The sequence below is a fragment of the Austrofundulus limnaeus genome, unplaced genomic scaffold (genome assembly GCF_001266775.1).
Source record: "Austrofundulus limnaeus strain Quisiro unplaced genomic scaffold, Austrofundulus_limnaeus-1.0 Scaffold181, whole genome shotgun sequence".
NCBI lineage: Eukaryota > Metazoa > Chordata > Actinopteri > Cyprinodontiformes > Rivulidae > Austrofundulus > Austrofundulus limnaeus.
The window spans coordinates 1,095,478-1,112,490 of NW_013952583.1; the positions used below are offsets into that span (position 1 = coordinate 1,095,478).

The 17,013-nt window shown below is 37.1% G+C and overlaps 2 protein-coding genes across 2 annotated transcripts in view; one reads left to right on the forward strand and one right to left on the reverse strand.

Annotated features, from left to right (window-relative positions):
- Positions 1-9,607, forward strand: part of elavl1a (ELAV like RNA binding protein 1a) — a 13,434-nt gene extending 3,827 nt beyond the window's left edge. The window contains exons 2-6 of the mRNA XM_014018058.1: positions 3,234-3,414; positions 4,562-4,665; positions 5,197-5,359; positions 5,502-5,727; positions 7,035-9,607. Of these exons, the coding sequence (XP_013873512.1) occupies positions 3,246-3,414; positions 4,562-4,665; positions 5,197-5,359; positions 5,502-5,727; positions 7,035-7,356 (984 nt within the window). The 5' untranslated portion in view covers positions 3,234-3,245 and the 3' untranslated portion in view covers positions 7,357-9,607. The remainder of the gene's footprint in view (positions 1-3,233; positions 3,415-4,561; positions 4,666-5,196; positions 5,360-5,501; positions 5,728-7,034) is intronic.
- slc1a8b (solute carrier family 1 member 8b) overlaps positions 8,487-17,013 on the reverse strand; it is a gene marked incomplete in the record, with an annotated part of 16,515 nt that continues 7,988 nt past the window's right edge. The window contains 8 exon segments of the mRNA XM_014018059.1: positions 8,487-10,906; positions 12,868-13,000; positions 13,085-13,219; positions 13,310-13,504; positions 13,592-13,825; positions 14,739-14,838; positions 14,989-15,202; positions 15,295-15,337. Coding sequence (XP_013873513.1) covers positions 10,760-10,906; positions 12,868-13,000; positions 13,085-13,219; positions 13,310-13,504; positions 13,592-13,825; positions 14,739-14,838; positions 14,989-15,202; positions 15,295-15,337 — 1,201 coding nt within the window.

Consider the following 17,013-nt stretch of genomic DNA (forward strand, 5'->3'; position numbering starts at 1 on the left):
TAATCGATTAATCGAAAAAAAAATCATTAGATTAATCGATTAGAAAATAATCATTTGGTACATCACTAGATCTCACGCTTGCTACTTTTTAGTTTTATATTTTTTTACAGAATAAATTAACTCATATCCCCCAGGATTTATAGTTGTTGCAGTTGTGCTGCAACTAGCCAAGTTATTTTGCTCAAAATAAGTAGAATACTTTAAAAAGTATTTATTTAATCACATACTTCGTTCAGCTTCTCCGAAAAAAAAAAATTCAACTGCAGCTACACAAAAGTGTACAGATGTTTGGGACCTGGTCTGCACCAAATTTGTGGAACAAAAATCAATAGCAGATTTTGGTCCTAATGTTCTTCAGACTACGTGTTGGCTTGTTTAGCCGCAGTCACGTTGTCTGATTTTTGTCTCATCTCTGCTCAGCTTCGGGAGAAGATTACATTTTGTTGCCTTTACAACATACACAGTGCCACTCCACAGCTCTGCCAATGTGTACGGGTTTAATAGTTGTCTGTTTCATGCTGACCATTGGTACATCTCACCCACCAGAATACATAATTAGTCCCCTTCTGGTTTGAATGGTCCTCTGTCAGATCAACTCTTGGATCATTTCCCATTTCAGACCCAGTCACATTTCAAATTTGTCCATCTGGACAACTCTGAAAGTTGAGTAAAAAGCTAGATAGCCTTCATCTTTATAGATGCTGAACATTGTTGTGTAAACTATTTACAGACACTTCAAACATATTCATCAAAAAGGTTTTTCCCAGTGACTCAAAGAAACTGAACAAATTGATAATAAAAGCTTTCTCTGTGCTGAGGGCAGCACCAAAGCACTCACAGCTTTTTGTGGAAACAAGTTTGTTTTTTAACCATATCTTAGGCTGTGTCTCAATTCATAGGTTGTATAACGGCTGTGAAATGGGACGGTCCAGTCTACATAAGACGTATGTTTGCGTGACCACGCTCTGCCATATAGAAAAACGTTACAAGTAAATAAATAAAACACATGAATAATTTGGGTTTAGCTTCAGTATCAGTCTTTGTAGCTGCACTTGATTTAACATCTCATTGCAACAAAATTTTCTTCAGCGAAGTTTCTTAACTTACATTTTTTTGGTCTATAGTAAATTTACAAACTCTGTCATTAAAAAAATTAAAAAGGCAGAATAAAAATAAAACCTACGCCATCTTTGTTTTTCTGTTAAATTTGCTGACATCACAATGAATTCTGGGATACCGTCAGTCACTTAGGATACTCGGATGCAGTTGAGATCTTCGGGGTTTTGTCGGCCGCACTTGTAGACGCCGACGAATTGGGACAGCGTGGGGCAGTGACGTGAGCAGCCGACAAGTGCGGCCGACCTCGGCTGCATCCCATGAATTGAGACACAGCCTCAGTGTTTCTTTTTATTATCTGCTTAGTTGAGTAACTATTTAAAGACTATTTAGCACAAATCTTGTCATGTGTTACTACTATTTAATAGGGCTGTGTATTGGCAAGAATTTGGTGATACGATACATAGCATAACAGAGGGGTCACGATACGATATATCCCGATATATTGCGATACTGTAAGCAAGGCAATATATTGTGATATATTGCGATTTTTTGTCCAAAAATTCTATTAAATAAAAACCTCTTACTGAAAAAAAAGARAARMKMWWRTKTACTTACAATGCTAATGCTACCCTTATTCTCTGGCGCTCAAGAGGTAGAGGAGCCAAATGGCTGGCTCACTGCTGCCAACTAGTGGTCAGAGGCTGAACTACAACATAAAAATGAATGGTTGGCAAGAAGGTTGACATTTTAAACCTTAATTAAAAATCGATACAGGGCTTTAGAATATCGATACAGTATCGGGAAATGAAATATCGCGATATTTCAGTGTATCGATATTTTCTTACACCCCTACTATTTAAGGCCTTGCCACTGAAGCCAATTTGTGTGTGTTTTTATTTATTTTTTTATACTGTTGTGCTGTGATTGTAAGCTTTAATACTCTTGAGCTAGTAATTTCACCAGTCAGGAAACATTTGATTGTAAACAATTTTATTTTTCTTTGTCAGTAAACCAGTTTAAAGACTGAAAGTATTAAAAGTATGTGAATTGTTTTTATTTAATGTGTTTGTGTTATACGTATTTTGGTAAATTGGAAACACATATTGACCATAAAATAAATGGTGTTGTATATCAGCTATCAGCTATCCATATTTCTAAATATTGACCATGGAGGAACTCAAATTAGCTAACTTCTACTTTAATCTTTATGTAAAAATCATTCCCTGCATTCTTCAACAACTTTGCTGATATGTCCTCTGTGATTTATTTGGCACTTTTTGATGAATACAATAACATTGAGGGAGTGTTTAAGAAAATATTTAAAATTCTGTTTAGTCAGCCTTTTGGAATTGGTGTTTTGTGTAGGAGCTTCATGTTATCTCGGGTGAAAGTTCTTGCAGTGTTAAAAGTCTAAGCTTAGGAAAACTGTAGTCCTTTAGTATTATGAAGAGCACATTATAATTTGTGTTGCATGCTTTTTGTAAATGCTAGCTCAGTATAATTTAACATCTTATATGTTAAACACTGTCATCATGCTGTGGAGATCAGGTGGACGTAAAGCTGGATTTATACTTGGTGAGAAGTAAAGTAATCTGCTCTTGCTGATTTAGTTACAAGTCATACTTTTCTGCACAAACATTGAGAATCTGCAGTTCAAAACTCAGGAAGCTCTTCCCACAGCACCTAAACTGGTTTCTTTCTGCCATGGTCTCTATGCACTGTTATGTGCACAGAAGCTGTTTGCCCTATGACTGTTTTGCTGGAACAGTTGTAAACATATCTGTGTTTTCTAATGGTCTCGACCATCTGCTCCTCAGCGCTGCAGTTAATGTTAGAAATTTAACCAAAAAAAAAAAACAACTAACAATTTGCCATTTAAAATCACTGAAAACCTGAAGATTGTCACGGTGTCCTGAGGGCGTTCCAAGGTGTTGTTGTCCAAGGAAGCTAAAGAAAGTGTTGAAAAACCAAACGAGGCATCCCTACGACGCCCCTCTACTTACATGCCCTCACATACCCTTGAAAGTTATTCCCAGACCTTGTGTTGAGAACAAGTTCAAGGAGCTCATGCAAGAACAAAATGTCACTTTCATTTTCACATCTACATCGAGAGCAGATTTCATCATTTCTGAGTATGAATTCATCTAAATTCTTATTGTTATTGTGACCTGCAGGAGGTGTATGAGATGTCTAACGGTTATGAAGACCACATGGGAGGGGATGAGGCGAAGGATGCCAAGACTAACCTGATAGTGAACTACCTGCCTCAGAGCATGTCGCAGGATGAGCTGCGAAGCCTCTTCAACAGCATCGGAGAGGTGGAGTCTGCCAAGCTGGTTCGGGACAAAGTGGCAGGTATGCTGGACACTGGAGCAGTAACACCTGCGACAACCCATAGTTTAAAATAATATTGCCATAATTATCAATAAATAAAACAAACAAGCGAAAAATATTGTTCCACACAAAAACAAAAATGTGAAAAATGACACGTCCTTTTGCAGATGTTGTGGATGGGTTACACTTAAGACTGCCACAAACGATTATTTTTATAGTGGACTAATCACCGATTATTATTTTTTTCGATTAGTCGACTAATCGGATCATACGTTAATTGAATATAAACCATACAGCTTATAGCGCCAGAATGCAGCTGCTATCGTTAGATTTTAGCTATATGCTAACAAAAAATAATTGCAGTGGAAGGCAAGTTCTGCTCTGCAGATATTGCACAGGTTTCTCTTTCATTTTCTTAAAATGATCCCACACTTTTGAGCTCCGTTTCTACGTAGCCATGATACCAGAGCCTGTCTGTATAATGTCTTGTGCCGTCCACGGCCTACCCCAGTTACCACTACTGTGCATGTGTGTCAAGGACAGAAAGGCAGATGTGGCAGTGGAAGGTGTCAACGCAGTTTGGAGAGAAAAACAAAGTAAAAAAAAAAAAAAAACCGACTAATCGATAATTAAATTAGTCATCAACTATTTTAATAATCGATTAGTCATCGACTAATCATGGCAGCCCTAGTTACTACTATAATGATTTATACTTATATTTACATTCTGGCTTAAAGGTTTGTTTATATGGAAAAGTTTCTCCATGTATAACTTTCTGAAAAGAAAAATAAAACAACAAAATGCGGATCCATCTTCTGAATTTTTTGACAGTTCAGCTTCATGATTTAGTCATAGTTGTTTCCAAATTAGAGATGTTTTAATCTTTGCCATTTTTTAATGGTTTACCTGGGGTTTTGGACTTGGGGGTTTCTATTTATTATTTAAAAGATGCTGCAAAGTTTTTGCTTGGAATTTAATTTAATCAGTTTTTGACCACGTTAGGCTTGTTTTATTAGAAGTAGATTAATTATTTAACTGTAGACAAGTTTGTTTGCTTAAGATAGCATGCAATGTTAAGATTTGTTTTTGTTTTAAATATTTGTTTGCAGATTTTTTTGAACAATACGTTTTTTTGTTTTATTGTTTTCCTTTTTTTTTTTTTTTCTAGGCCACAGTTTAGGGTACGGATTTGTTAACTATCTTAACCCTAGTGATGCAGAAAGAGCTATCAGTACTCTCAATGGACTAAGGCTACAGTCCAAAACTATCAAGGTAACGTGAAATAAGGTGTTCTACAATTCTCAAAGCAAAGATGTCATGTCTTGTTACTCCTGTGGCACCTGAGGTCTCCGCTAACTAGCTAGGACATGTCAGCCCCTGGAAATGATTGCGATTTAACTGCTCACTTGCTTCCTCATCAGACATGTCTAACTTTGACTTAAAATTGACATATTTTTAATTAACTTAAAATGTTTTTAACGTTTATGGGTTTTATTTCCTAAAACTTTTTCATTGTTTTATTGCTGTAATGTTTGGGCTGAAACATGTGGCAGTGAAAGAACAAATGGTTGACAGTCCATTTTAATCAGATTATTTTAGTTTTGTTTCATCAACTCTGCAGTATTTTGTATTTTATTTTTTTAAACCAAAAGCTTCTCTGGTAAATAAGTTGTAATTTACCAAAACACTATAAATATTTTTCTTAATTATAATCCACCTGAGGTTAGATGGTCACTTTAGGTGAAATTTATCATAAAATAAAGTGCTCTAAATAAAGCAATTTTTTTTCTTTCTTTCTCTCAGGTGTCTTTTGCTCGACCCAGCTCAGACACTATAAAAGATGCCAACCTGTATGTCAGCGGTCTGCCCAAGTCCATGTCACATAAGGATGTGGAAGATATGTTTTCACGTTACGGTCGTATAATTAATTCTCGGGTACTCGCAGACCAGTCGACAGGTATGACAGGTGAATGACTCCTTTGCTTTTCAGAATTCACTACCAGGTATAGATCAAAATCCACACTAAATCACAGCTGTTTCTTGACTGAGACGTGGGCTGTGATATTTGCGTTGCAGCGGGGAGTCATCATTTGCTCTCCTGTGTCCAGGTGTGTCTCGTGGAGTTGCTTTTATTCGGTTCGACAAGCGAGCAGAGGCCGAGGAAGCTGTCAAAAACCTGAATGGCCAAAAACCACCAGGAGCCGCCGAACCCATCACAGTGAAATTCGCTGCCAACCCAAATCAGGTGAAGAACACGCAGCTCATCTCTCAGCTCTACCACAACCAGTCCAGACGCTTCGGAGGACCCTTACACCACCAGGCACAGCGATTTCGGTGAGACGGGATAAACCGAAAAGATTTGAATGAACTAGTTTTTGTTTCAAGTAGGCATGGGCTGGGGTGAGATTATCACAGGTAACATGCAATGATGAAATTTGTGCTCTGCATTAGGGCTGGGTAAAGAAATCGATTTAATTGATCTTGGATCGATTTAATTAAAATTTGGGAAAATCGATTCACAGGGCATGAGATCGATTCTTCCCCAGGCTGTCTTGTGCGCGCGTCTGAGGTGTGTTTCTATATTTTGTCACACCTGGCTTGCCGTATATTTACATCTGGTTGACGTTCTGTGCTAACATTAGCTTTCGATAACAAGTTGTCTGGATCAAATCAAAAGAAACTAAGGAATCGCTAACGTTACCAGCCGACTCTCCACAGAACTTAAAGATAACGGAGACCATGGTGACTTTTGTTTGCAAAGATTTGTGCTCCTACGTGTAGAGGAAACAAAGCTGGGTTTGACGAGTGGCCCTCGTTCAGGCACTCGAACCGAACTACTGTATGTAAACATCTGACTGAACAGTTCTCCACCGGCATGTTTAAACGTGTTTAAGATGACATTCTAACGAAATCGGTTAGTTTTGTTACCAGTATTATTATTTTTAAACTTTAAGAAACATCTTAATGAAATCCACAGTGATGAAATTTTGTAGTTGTTTTAATAAGTTATATGTATTAAGTTTTAATAACTTTTATTGAACATAACAACAGAAGGTAACAGAAACATTACAAATATACAGTTATAAGATAAGATAAACCTTTGTCATTGTACAGAGCACAATGAAATTACAGTTCAGAACACCCATTCACAATGTTTCATACACTCAAAAGGATTGGACAGAAGTATGTTTATATTAGCCCACCTCTTCTCCTGCAACCTTATTCACATCACTATTTATCAAAATAATTATTAATTACTTAAAAATGAATGAATCCACAACAAAACTGTCACCTGCATCTCCTATTTACTTTAAAACCTTTTAAACTTGACAGTTTTCTTTCAAGATTAAACAGTTTAATTTAAAAGTTTGTCCTTAAAACTTCTTGTTTATGTTAAAGAGAAAAAAATGGTGATATTTTGCGACACAGTTGCAAAAATACAATATCAGTATCAATAAACATTTTCATCTAATCGTGATTAATCGATTCTGAACTTAATGAATCGAAATCGAATCGATTTAGAGAATTGGCCATGATACCCAGCCCTACTCTGCATTTGACCCATCACACGTAAGAAACACCCACGTGGAGCAGCGGGCAGCTATGTAAGCACAAATCAACCAAGACTTTTCTTGATTCAGGTTTTCCCCAATGGGCGTTGATCACATGAGCAGCATGGGAGGCGTGAGCGTTCCTGGGAACAACTCCGGCTGGTGCATCTTCATCTACAATCTGGGCCAGGATGCAGACGAGAGCATCCTGTGGCAGATGTTCGGTCCCTTTGGTGCCGTCACAAACGTCAAGGTCATCCGAGATTTCAACACCAACAAGTGCAAGGGCTTCGGCTTCGTTACCATGACAAACTACGAGGAAGCAGCGATGGCCATCACCAGCCTGAATGGGTACCGACTCGGAGATAAAGTACTGCAAGTGTCCTTTAAGACTAGCAAGGGCCATAAGTAAAACAAGTTGGACACTTGGGTGTATAGAAGTGCAGAAAATAATCCGTGTCAGGCTTCTGTTCTTTAAAAAAGAAAAAAAAAGTTCAACCAAAAACAGTCAGGCACATTTTGGTTTTATCGTGTTCAGAGAAAAACAGGAAGTTCAATCTTCTGCACTTTTTGTACTTGTTTAAAATAGTGTGTTTTTCCCCCACTATCAATATCATTATTATTATTATTTTACTTTTGGCAAGTGACTGAGTATAGAGGTTTACCTATGCCTATTACCTTGTAAAATGTTCTCAAAAGCTTAAATACAATCTACATGTGTCGCATGTTTCACTTTTAGGAAAATATAACAAAAAAGACGAAGAACTCTGAGCGGGGCATCGACAGTGCAGAAAACAGAAAAACCTATCAAATGTTCTGAAGCTGAACTGTTTTAGTGTAAAGCAGGAAAACCTCAGAAAATCTTGGCTCTTATCAGGTGTAGAAGTCGATGCCTTAAATGACCATTTGAACAGTGAACAGAGATCCTACAGTACCATCCGGTGTTTGTAAAGAAACAAAGCACTTTGTGTGTGAAGATGTGCTGAATATCAAAACCTTTTGTTACACTAGAACGTTGCTCACCTTCTGACCAACCGTTTTATTGATGAGATTTGCAGCACGTCCTCTTGATTCATAAGCCCTGTGTTGAGTGTCCTGTTTTATTACAGGAGTTATGTTGGAAAAAAAAAAGGCCAATGTTTGTGGAGTTAAGATGGACCAAAGGCAGGGAGAATTTTTAATGTTTTAAATCCAGATGTTTTCTGGTCCTTTCAAAATGCAGATTTGACCATTTTTGGAGTTCTGTTCGAGTGGTACTGACTTTGTTTCTGATGCATCCTGACAGCAGCATCCATGTTTTGTTTTTTTGGTTGTTTTGTTTTGGTTTTATTATTATTATTATTATTATTTTTTGTAGATGTATCCATTTTTGTTTCAGTGTGAGGTGGATTACTTAAAATTATAGAGAACATTATGGCCTTTGTTAATTTAGATTTGCTTTATTTTTTTGTTGTTTTTGATTGTTTCATTTTGAGCATAAACCATTAAATTTTTTTTCATTTTGCTGAGTTTTGTTTGGTTTGTTTCTTTCTTTCTTTTTTCTTTCCTTTTTTAATTTTAATTTTAAAATCAAGATTAGGTTTGAAGTTCTGTTAATTTTGTTCAGTGATCCAGAACAAGGCTGCTCCTAAAAGCGTACCGATCAGACATCGAGACAGCTTACATGTCATTGTAAAATGGACCAAAGCAAACAGAATCTGGCTGAGAATATTTCTGTAAAGATGGGGACTGAAGGTTGAATTTCTGTTGGATAAAACAGGACTAGAAGCTGTATATTGGCTCTATTTGTGCATTTTTATAGTTTTTGTTAGTTGTAGTCTAAAACCTGGCTTTATCAATGTCGGTGTTTAGAAGGTGATGCAATAAATCAGCATATCAGTGTGGGTACGTTTAGCAACATTTAACACAAATAATGGATCATATTTTAATATGACCAATACAGTAATATTGTCCCCAAATTAATTTCCCCCCTTATTAGTAAGCTCTTAATGTTTCTCTGCTAAGCCGTTTTGAGAGCAGGTTTAACATCAAAAAAATCTTATGAGTAATTTGTATTACAAGGCAGAATACTCTCATCGGCATCACTTTGTTTCAAACTCCGATCATTTCGGGTGTTAAGCATTTTTTTCCCACCATAATGAAATACTGATGCAGTGTTAAATGCCCATTTTAACCATGTGCTTCTTTTTAATACAAGTGTTTTAAATACAAGGTTCAGATTCAGTCTTTGAGGTAAAGTTCTCGTGTTTTGTGTCACAGTCCCCAACTTTGTGCAATATTTTAAAACTTGCTCAAAGCAAGTGATCGTCTTGAAATTTCATCCTAATTTGTTTTTCTACTGACCTGTTACTGCTTGAATTTGTTCTTTTTTGTCAGTCATGTTAAAATGTAAAATATTCAAGTTAGTTTTAGGAGGCAGTCAAATTAACTGCAGTCTGCCTTAATTCATATGTGGAACCTGTAATATACTGAAAAGTGGCTTTTATTTATTTGAGTGTACATCATACTTGATACTTATACTCTAGTGTTTTTATTGTTTCCTTTTGTTTTGAACTTGTTTAACACTAAGTTCAAGGCCATTAAATGAATTCTAACATTGAGTCATTTCATTAAAATGTGGAAAAAATTCAGATGGAAAAAAATTAAACGTGTTCAGAAACTTATGGTGGATTTTCTTGGTTTATTTTCACAATATGGCCGTTACTTTTCTTTTTATGCAGTTTGGTTATAAGAAAATTTTTAAGTTTTGTTACAAGTGAAACAAAGGCATATTTTCTGGAAGTTTTCTGTAACAACAGCAGCAAATGACAAACTGCACAACTGGACACATCATGGGTCAAGGATGAGCCTGTTGATTTAACGTCATGGGGTTAAAGGTCACTGGGGACCACTGGTTAAGTAATGCTCTGAGTATGTATTGGGGTGATGTACTTGTATATTTCCAATGAGTACTTTTTGCAGGTTGTATGAAAGTCTGTCCAGTGGTTCATGAGATATTTTGCTAACAGACATGGACCATAACATTGTTTTCCATCCTTTGACCTCTTACTATAGATAAGTGTACCATACAAAAATAAAAATAAAAAACTACTATTTTCACTCCTCTGGGAGTTTAATGAAACCAGTCTGTGATACAACAAAAGGTTGGATCCAGCTGCTGTATATTGTACAAATTCAGAAGTTTTCATGGGAAATGCACTGGTAAATTAGTAAAATAACTTGCAGCCAGTGGTGTGTTACAGGATTTTTTTATTAGAAAACAGAATTCAAAGCATTGGTATAAAAAACAAAAGATCCTGTGCTTTGGTATTGTTTCAGTGATTCCTTGTTGCTTTGATGAAAATCTACTTCGTCTATTAAATGTTATTTTGGTTTACAAAGGAGATTCTGTTAAATTTCAAGTCTTTCCATTACTAAAGCTCTTAATAAGGCAGTTAAAACCTTGAAGATGAAACTATCAGTTCCATCAAGATATCTCAGCCCTTATTTCAGTTATTCACACATCACTACTATTCATTCTCAACTCTCAGACAATACCCTCTATAGGTAGAATTCCAGTTACATGGGAAGCACGTCCTTTTTTGCTATCCAGTTCAAACTGAATGAAGACAGCACGTCGCATTATTGTACCCCTATACCATCAAGTAAAGGATATTTCTGTTTTCGGCATGGCACAGGTAAAATCTGTTGAGGCCGCCCAGCCCTGACCCATCGATGTGCTCGACATTTGGTCTCACTGTGGCCAGAGTTCAAGCAAGGCTTGAACTGTTCTGAGCTCCCATACGTTCCTCGTCGTCCCTCCCGTCAACAGGGTCTCACACTTGGCAGAGATTGTAGCAGGGCAAAGGTTTCTCCAGCACGTTGTCTCCGTCCACCTCGAACACGTAATCGCAGCGCTGTGCGATCAGAGGAGCATCAGACAGGGCCACGCTCTGATTGCCAAAGGAGATTACTGTGTCTCTCTAAAGGGAGCGAGAAAAAGAGCAACACAGTTACGTTGTGAGTGTCCTTGTAAAAGGTTTCCTGAAGATGGCACATTACTAAAAGATGACACGATTCTGACATTCTTTGAAGAAATGCATCTCCCTACTGCTTTTAATGTCAGAGTTTTGAAGCTAAGATCATCTGATGCTAAGGAACAACGGTTGTAACCACTTTCATCAGTCTTTGTAATTAATTTATGTCTGATCTCGTGCTTCATCATGAGATGTCAGGCCTGGTTAGAGTATGTATTATGAATGACTCAGCTATTACCCCGTCAAATCTTAGTATCTGTAAAACTGACAAGGTTATCGCTATTTTTGGGTTGTCTAATGTTGCTGTAGCCACTATCTTGTGTTGATTCCAAAATGAACACAATAATTATTTTTCTGAAAGTTTATTAAAATCTGTCCCAAGGTTCACATTTTTCTCACAGACAGATAAACAGGCACACAAACGATGAAAAAGCTACTATCATCCTTTCTACTTGTTGGCAGGTGATAACAGACCATTTCATAGTTTTCTACGCACATTGCATTGTGGGTAGGGGTTCAAAAGTTTTTTGATAAAAACAAACCTGCATCACTATTAAATTTGATGGACGTATTATTTTTTTCCCTGCTAATCTGATGCTTTTTACAAATGTGTTTGAGAAAACACTGGGTGAGTTGAAATGTTGGACTGGCAGTGTGGGGCTTTTTCACAAGCAGGGGTCTCTAATAGAAAGGGAAATTTTAAGTTTTCATTCGTAAAAGTATAATTTTGTAACTTATGACTTTATTTTTTAACACGATTAACATAATTTCATGCATTTGCCAAAAAATCTAATTGCCGCAGTCATTGTTTAATCTTTCAGTTCATTTTTAATTTTATTCTTTTTGTCTGCTCTTACTCACATAGATGAACTGAACAAGCCATAAGTATTATATTTTATTATTTTAGGTCCTACCAGTACTTTACTAAAAAAATTAGTTGGGACTCCTGCCCATGTAGTTAGTATCTACATATAAATTATGCCGTGGCACAAAAATGCTACCAAAACCAGCTCAAAAAGCAGATTTATAGCCTAAAGCAGGGGTGTCAAACTCATTTTCACCGAGGGTCACATGAGTGTTATGGTGGTCCTCGAAGGGCCAGTTGTAATGAAGTTTGATGTTTCATGTTTAACTTTGACTAAACAGAGTTTTAAACACGTCCTCTTTTAAACACTGATAAGAACTAAGTGTATGACTGACTGGATCTGAAATAAATACAGAAATTCTATTAAAAGTAAAATTAATAGAGTTTTACTCACTGAGGAGTTTCTAGTGAGTAGCTGCCATCTTGAATTTTGGACTCGCCTACTTTCTGACAGGGAAATCCCATGGATGATCAACATGCATTATGACAGATTTAGTTTATGGTCGATGCTGACTTTAAAGCAGCTCATTTTCAGACATTAATACTGTGCTATCCAACTCAATTGCTTAGTTATTAAAGCCAACAGCTCAGGAGCAGGACAATTATTATCTTTCACCTTTTAAATGTGTTTATTTTGCTGCATTTAATCATAAATTTACAGTTTACCATTGATATAACAAACAATTTTCATATTGAGTAAACATAAATAAATTAATAAATAAAATTTTTTGGTGGTGGGCTAGACGGCCTTGAGTTTGACACATGCGGCTTAAAGCTATGAAAAGTCTTATCTATGATCTTAAAGGAAAGTTTAACACAAATAAGTTTAGAGCAAATACATTGATCTGAATAATGATGAAAATATACCGGCTGAATTTGTTCAATTCCAACCTGAGCATATATTCTGTATGACCTGTGACCCTACTGCTTTATGCGTTTATAACTACAAAATGTTCTGACACTGTGTTTTAAATCTTTGCAAAGTTCTCAGCGGTCACTGATCCGTACGATGAACAGGTGTTGAGAAACAAATCTTCCTTACCCGTCCGTTATTGGCAGCAGACGTGGCGGCAGTAGCAGCAGCCGCTTTGTCAAAGTCCTTTTTACAGATGTGAGCCATGATTCCAGCTGCTAAAGCATCGCCCAGAACATTGATCATGGTCCGGAACCGATCACTGACCAAACAAAAAGGACAACAGCTGACTCGCTGCCCAATGTTTACGTTCAGTGAAATGAATGTCATCTTAAGTGAGACTTACAGAACCCAATCAATGGCTACAATCAGGGAGATGTCAGCCGGCGGTAAACCAACAGAGGTTAGGACAATCACCATTGTTACCAAACCTGCCTGAGGGATCCCAGCTGCTCCGATGCTTGCTGCTGTTGCTGTAATGCTGATGGGAAAAGAAGTAACGAACACTTGATTGACTCTCAACACAAAACAGCGACTGATGGACTGAGTCTTTCTCGATGTTTAAGCTCACCTGATAGTGACCAGCTGGCCGAAGTCCAAGTCATACTCATTGACCTGGGCTATAAAGATGGCAGCTACAGCCTCATACAGGGCCGTCCCATCCATGTTGATGGTGGCTCCCACCGGCAGGACAAAGCGAGCTATCTGCCGGTCCACCCCGCAGTTCTCCAGAAGACACTTCATGGTGATTGGCAGCGTGGCTGAGCTGAAGTGAAAGCAATGAGATAAAAGGATGACAGGACATGATGATCACACCAAGAGATAAGATAAACGAACATCTGTCTCTTCTTACCTGGATGAAGTTGCCAGAGCGATGACGAGAGCCTGCAGCAGGCCTCGGATGAAGGGGAAGGGGTTTTTGCGGGTGAAGAAGAAGTAGAACATGGGCAGCAGGATGAGACCGTGCACCAGCAGACCACACAGAACAGTGAGGAAGTACATGCCCAGCTTCTCCCCGAGGTGGGCCGGGTCCTGCATGTCCAGGATCTTTCCAGCAACCAGGAACACGATACCGAATGGAAAGTACCTAAACAGAGGAGAGGAAACGTTAGTTCATTTCCACGTTTGAGACCATTTTCTATGGCAGTTATAAAACCGACATCAGAAAATTTCTTCAAGTTCTTGTGGTATAAAGTTATCAAAGAGAGAAGATACAGCACGTTTCAAACTACAGGCAAAACCTCTCACTAACCTTATATCTGGGCCCAAAGGTAATACTTTAATTATTAAATAGTTTTTTATCTTTACTGCAATTTTCTCATGACATCTGGCCAACTTTCAAGTCAAAAAAAGAAGTTTGAACTTTTCTGTGATCTTTGATTCTTCTATGAAAAAAGCAACAGAGAATCAATTTTATTTGTCCTTTTCTGTATTTCTTTCTCATTTCATATGAAAATAATAAATTGACTTTTAGTGAAGATTTTCTTTTTTTAATTGATTTGTTGGATTAAAAATATTTCTAAGAAATAATAAAAGAAAACATTTTTGATAGAGTGTAAGACTAACGATGTTTTTCTAAACTCAACAGTATTATTAATCTGTTAGGTTATGGATGTTCTAAACTCTACATAATATATAATTTGTAAAAGATAATTTCTGTAAGAATAATTTGTTTTACAACATTTCTTCAGTGAATATTAACAGATTTGCCCTTAGCTTGGACCAAGTTTTAAAGTTTGTTGTCATTGTGTGACTGTTTGGCCGCTCTGCTCTACGACAGAAACAGAGAACACGATGAGGACACGATGTGTTCTGCAAATTCAGTCTCAAAGAACTCCACTGAAGATTTGAAGAACTAATCTTATTCGTAGGAGTTCATCCGTCCGCTCAAACAGGTGGAGCTGACTCAGCAGCTGCTGATGTGGACACTTCAACATCACTTTTCCCTGACTTGTGTTGCCACATTTGTTTCTACACATTACCCGACTGTATAAACGTACCACATAGCGGCATTAATGATCTTCATCACACACTCGTTGATGCACTGACACACGTTGACCAGCGGTAATCCACGTTCTCCCATCTTCCCCAGCAGTAGTCCTGGTAGACAAAACAGCAAACTTACAGTTAAAACATCTGATGGACTGTTGCACTGGCCTGGGCCTGGGTTTGATTGTTAGCAGCTGAACTATAGCAGAAATATGTAAAAGCAGCAACGGTTTGCTTCTGCTTTTGTGGAAATTGTCCTACCCATGGTGGCCGAGAAGATGACGATTCCCAACACGTTCATGCCTTTGCTCGTGCTGGGGACGATTTTATACTTGATGTCGGGTGCAGGAGTGATCTCTAAGAACACCGGGTGGCCCAGCTGAGGGTTGTGGTAGTCGGGCATGACGTACACAAAGTTGGCCTGAGACTCTTTCACGTTGGAGTTCTGCACAGTTTGCACCAAATCTGTCCGGTACTAGAAGAGACACATCCACAGGTGTGAGCAGATGCACTGGTTTGCTTTACTGAAGATTTTACATATATATATATATATATATTCTCTCTCACCTGCTGGAAAGTAGCTTCAATTAGATTTGATGGGATCATGTTCCTATAAGAGAAGAAACACAACATGAAATCATGTCCAAAGGTTGATATATAACATACCCAGCAAATGCAGAACATCTGCATCTAATGATTTTAAATCCTATTAATTGTTTCACAAAAGTGATTTTTTTTAAAACGTTGCTTTTATATTTGAATCAAATGCAACATTTTGAACTAATTCACGTTTTTTTCTAACGTTTTAGCGCTGAAGCCATCAATGTGCAGTAAWGTTTGTTTAAAACAGTCACCCAGATAAATACAAAGAGGTTAAAATTAGGTCCACTTTCAACATGGTCTATACCAGTGGTTCCCAAAGTTGGGGTCGAGACCCAGAGTGGGGTCCTGAAACATCAAAGTGGGGTCCTGAAACATCAAAGTGGGGTCCTGAAAAGATTTTCTAAATTAATTACATTTTTGCCTTTGTTGCCTAAAATGTATAAATGTAGAATAATAAATATTGTTACTATGCCCATGTTTAGTTGACCTGATACAAATGTTTATCATCCAAAAACAGTAGTGGGCACAGGTCTCTGTTATTTTGTGGGTCAAAAACTGAAAAGTTTGGGAACCACTGCACTTCAGAAATCAATTTAAAAGGTAATAAAATAATTGGTGATGTAATATTTTTCCCTATAATTATTACAAAAACACAAAATAAGTATTTATATTTGTGTAGGCTTTGTTTTTAGGGTTATTAACAAAGTTTGTGTACTCAGACCAGTAATATTTGGGGTTACAAGTTTTTGCAATGAATATTTTGTGGGTCAAAAGCTGAAAAGTTTGGGAACCACTGGTCTATACTGTCAGTCAGCTACATCCTTTATTATCTGCTGAAGTAAAACACCCTCAAAATAAAATAAAATAAACACATTTTTGGTCATTACTGATCTTAATTTTACTATATTTTTTGGTGCAAAAATAGAAGAAATTCAGTGTCTTTGGCAAAAAACAAATGTGATTTTCTTCAAAATGTAACATTTCTTTCATGAGGGAGTTATTTCTACTAAAGCAGCCACATGAAAACAACTTTTTCCTTGTAAAGATTATTAATATACTTGTGAAAATCACTTTGATTTCTTGCAAAAGTTCAAAAAAATTGAAGACATATTTTTGCTCTTCACTGTCTTTCAGCAGCAAACAGCCAAACATTGGACCCCTGTTAAGCAGTGCTCACTCTTCACTGCCCAAMTATTTGACATCCTGTGAAATAGTTCTGGTCCAGTGTGGTAAAAGACCACAAAACAAAGTATTTCTACTGCGCCTACAAAATGTCACAGCAGACTGATCTACCCAGGATTATTGCTGTAAGCTGGCATGAAGGAAATAAAGAGGAGCTATCAATCAATTTATAAAAATAGGCAACTTATAACCTGAGTGAGAGAGTTGGGCATCAGCCATGTTTGATTAATATTATCAGGATCAACAAAGTCAACGTCTGGAGCATCAAAAACTGCTGATGTCAAAAGACCTTTGACCTCTGGTTTCTGATTTTCCTATTATTTGTTTTTTCTGACATGTGACACATGGCCATAATTGAGTATTTACATTTTAAAAAGCACAACAACAATATACTATTTTTATGATGTAAAATTATTTTTATTTTAAATCAGGTAAATATAGGTTTTTCTTAAAACATCAGGATTTCTCAGGAAGCATTACAGCAGCTTTTTAATGGGATTT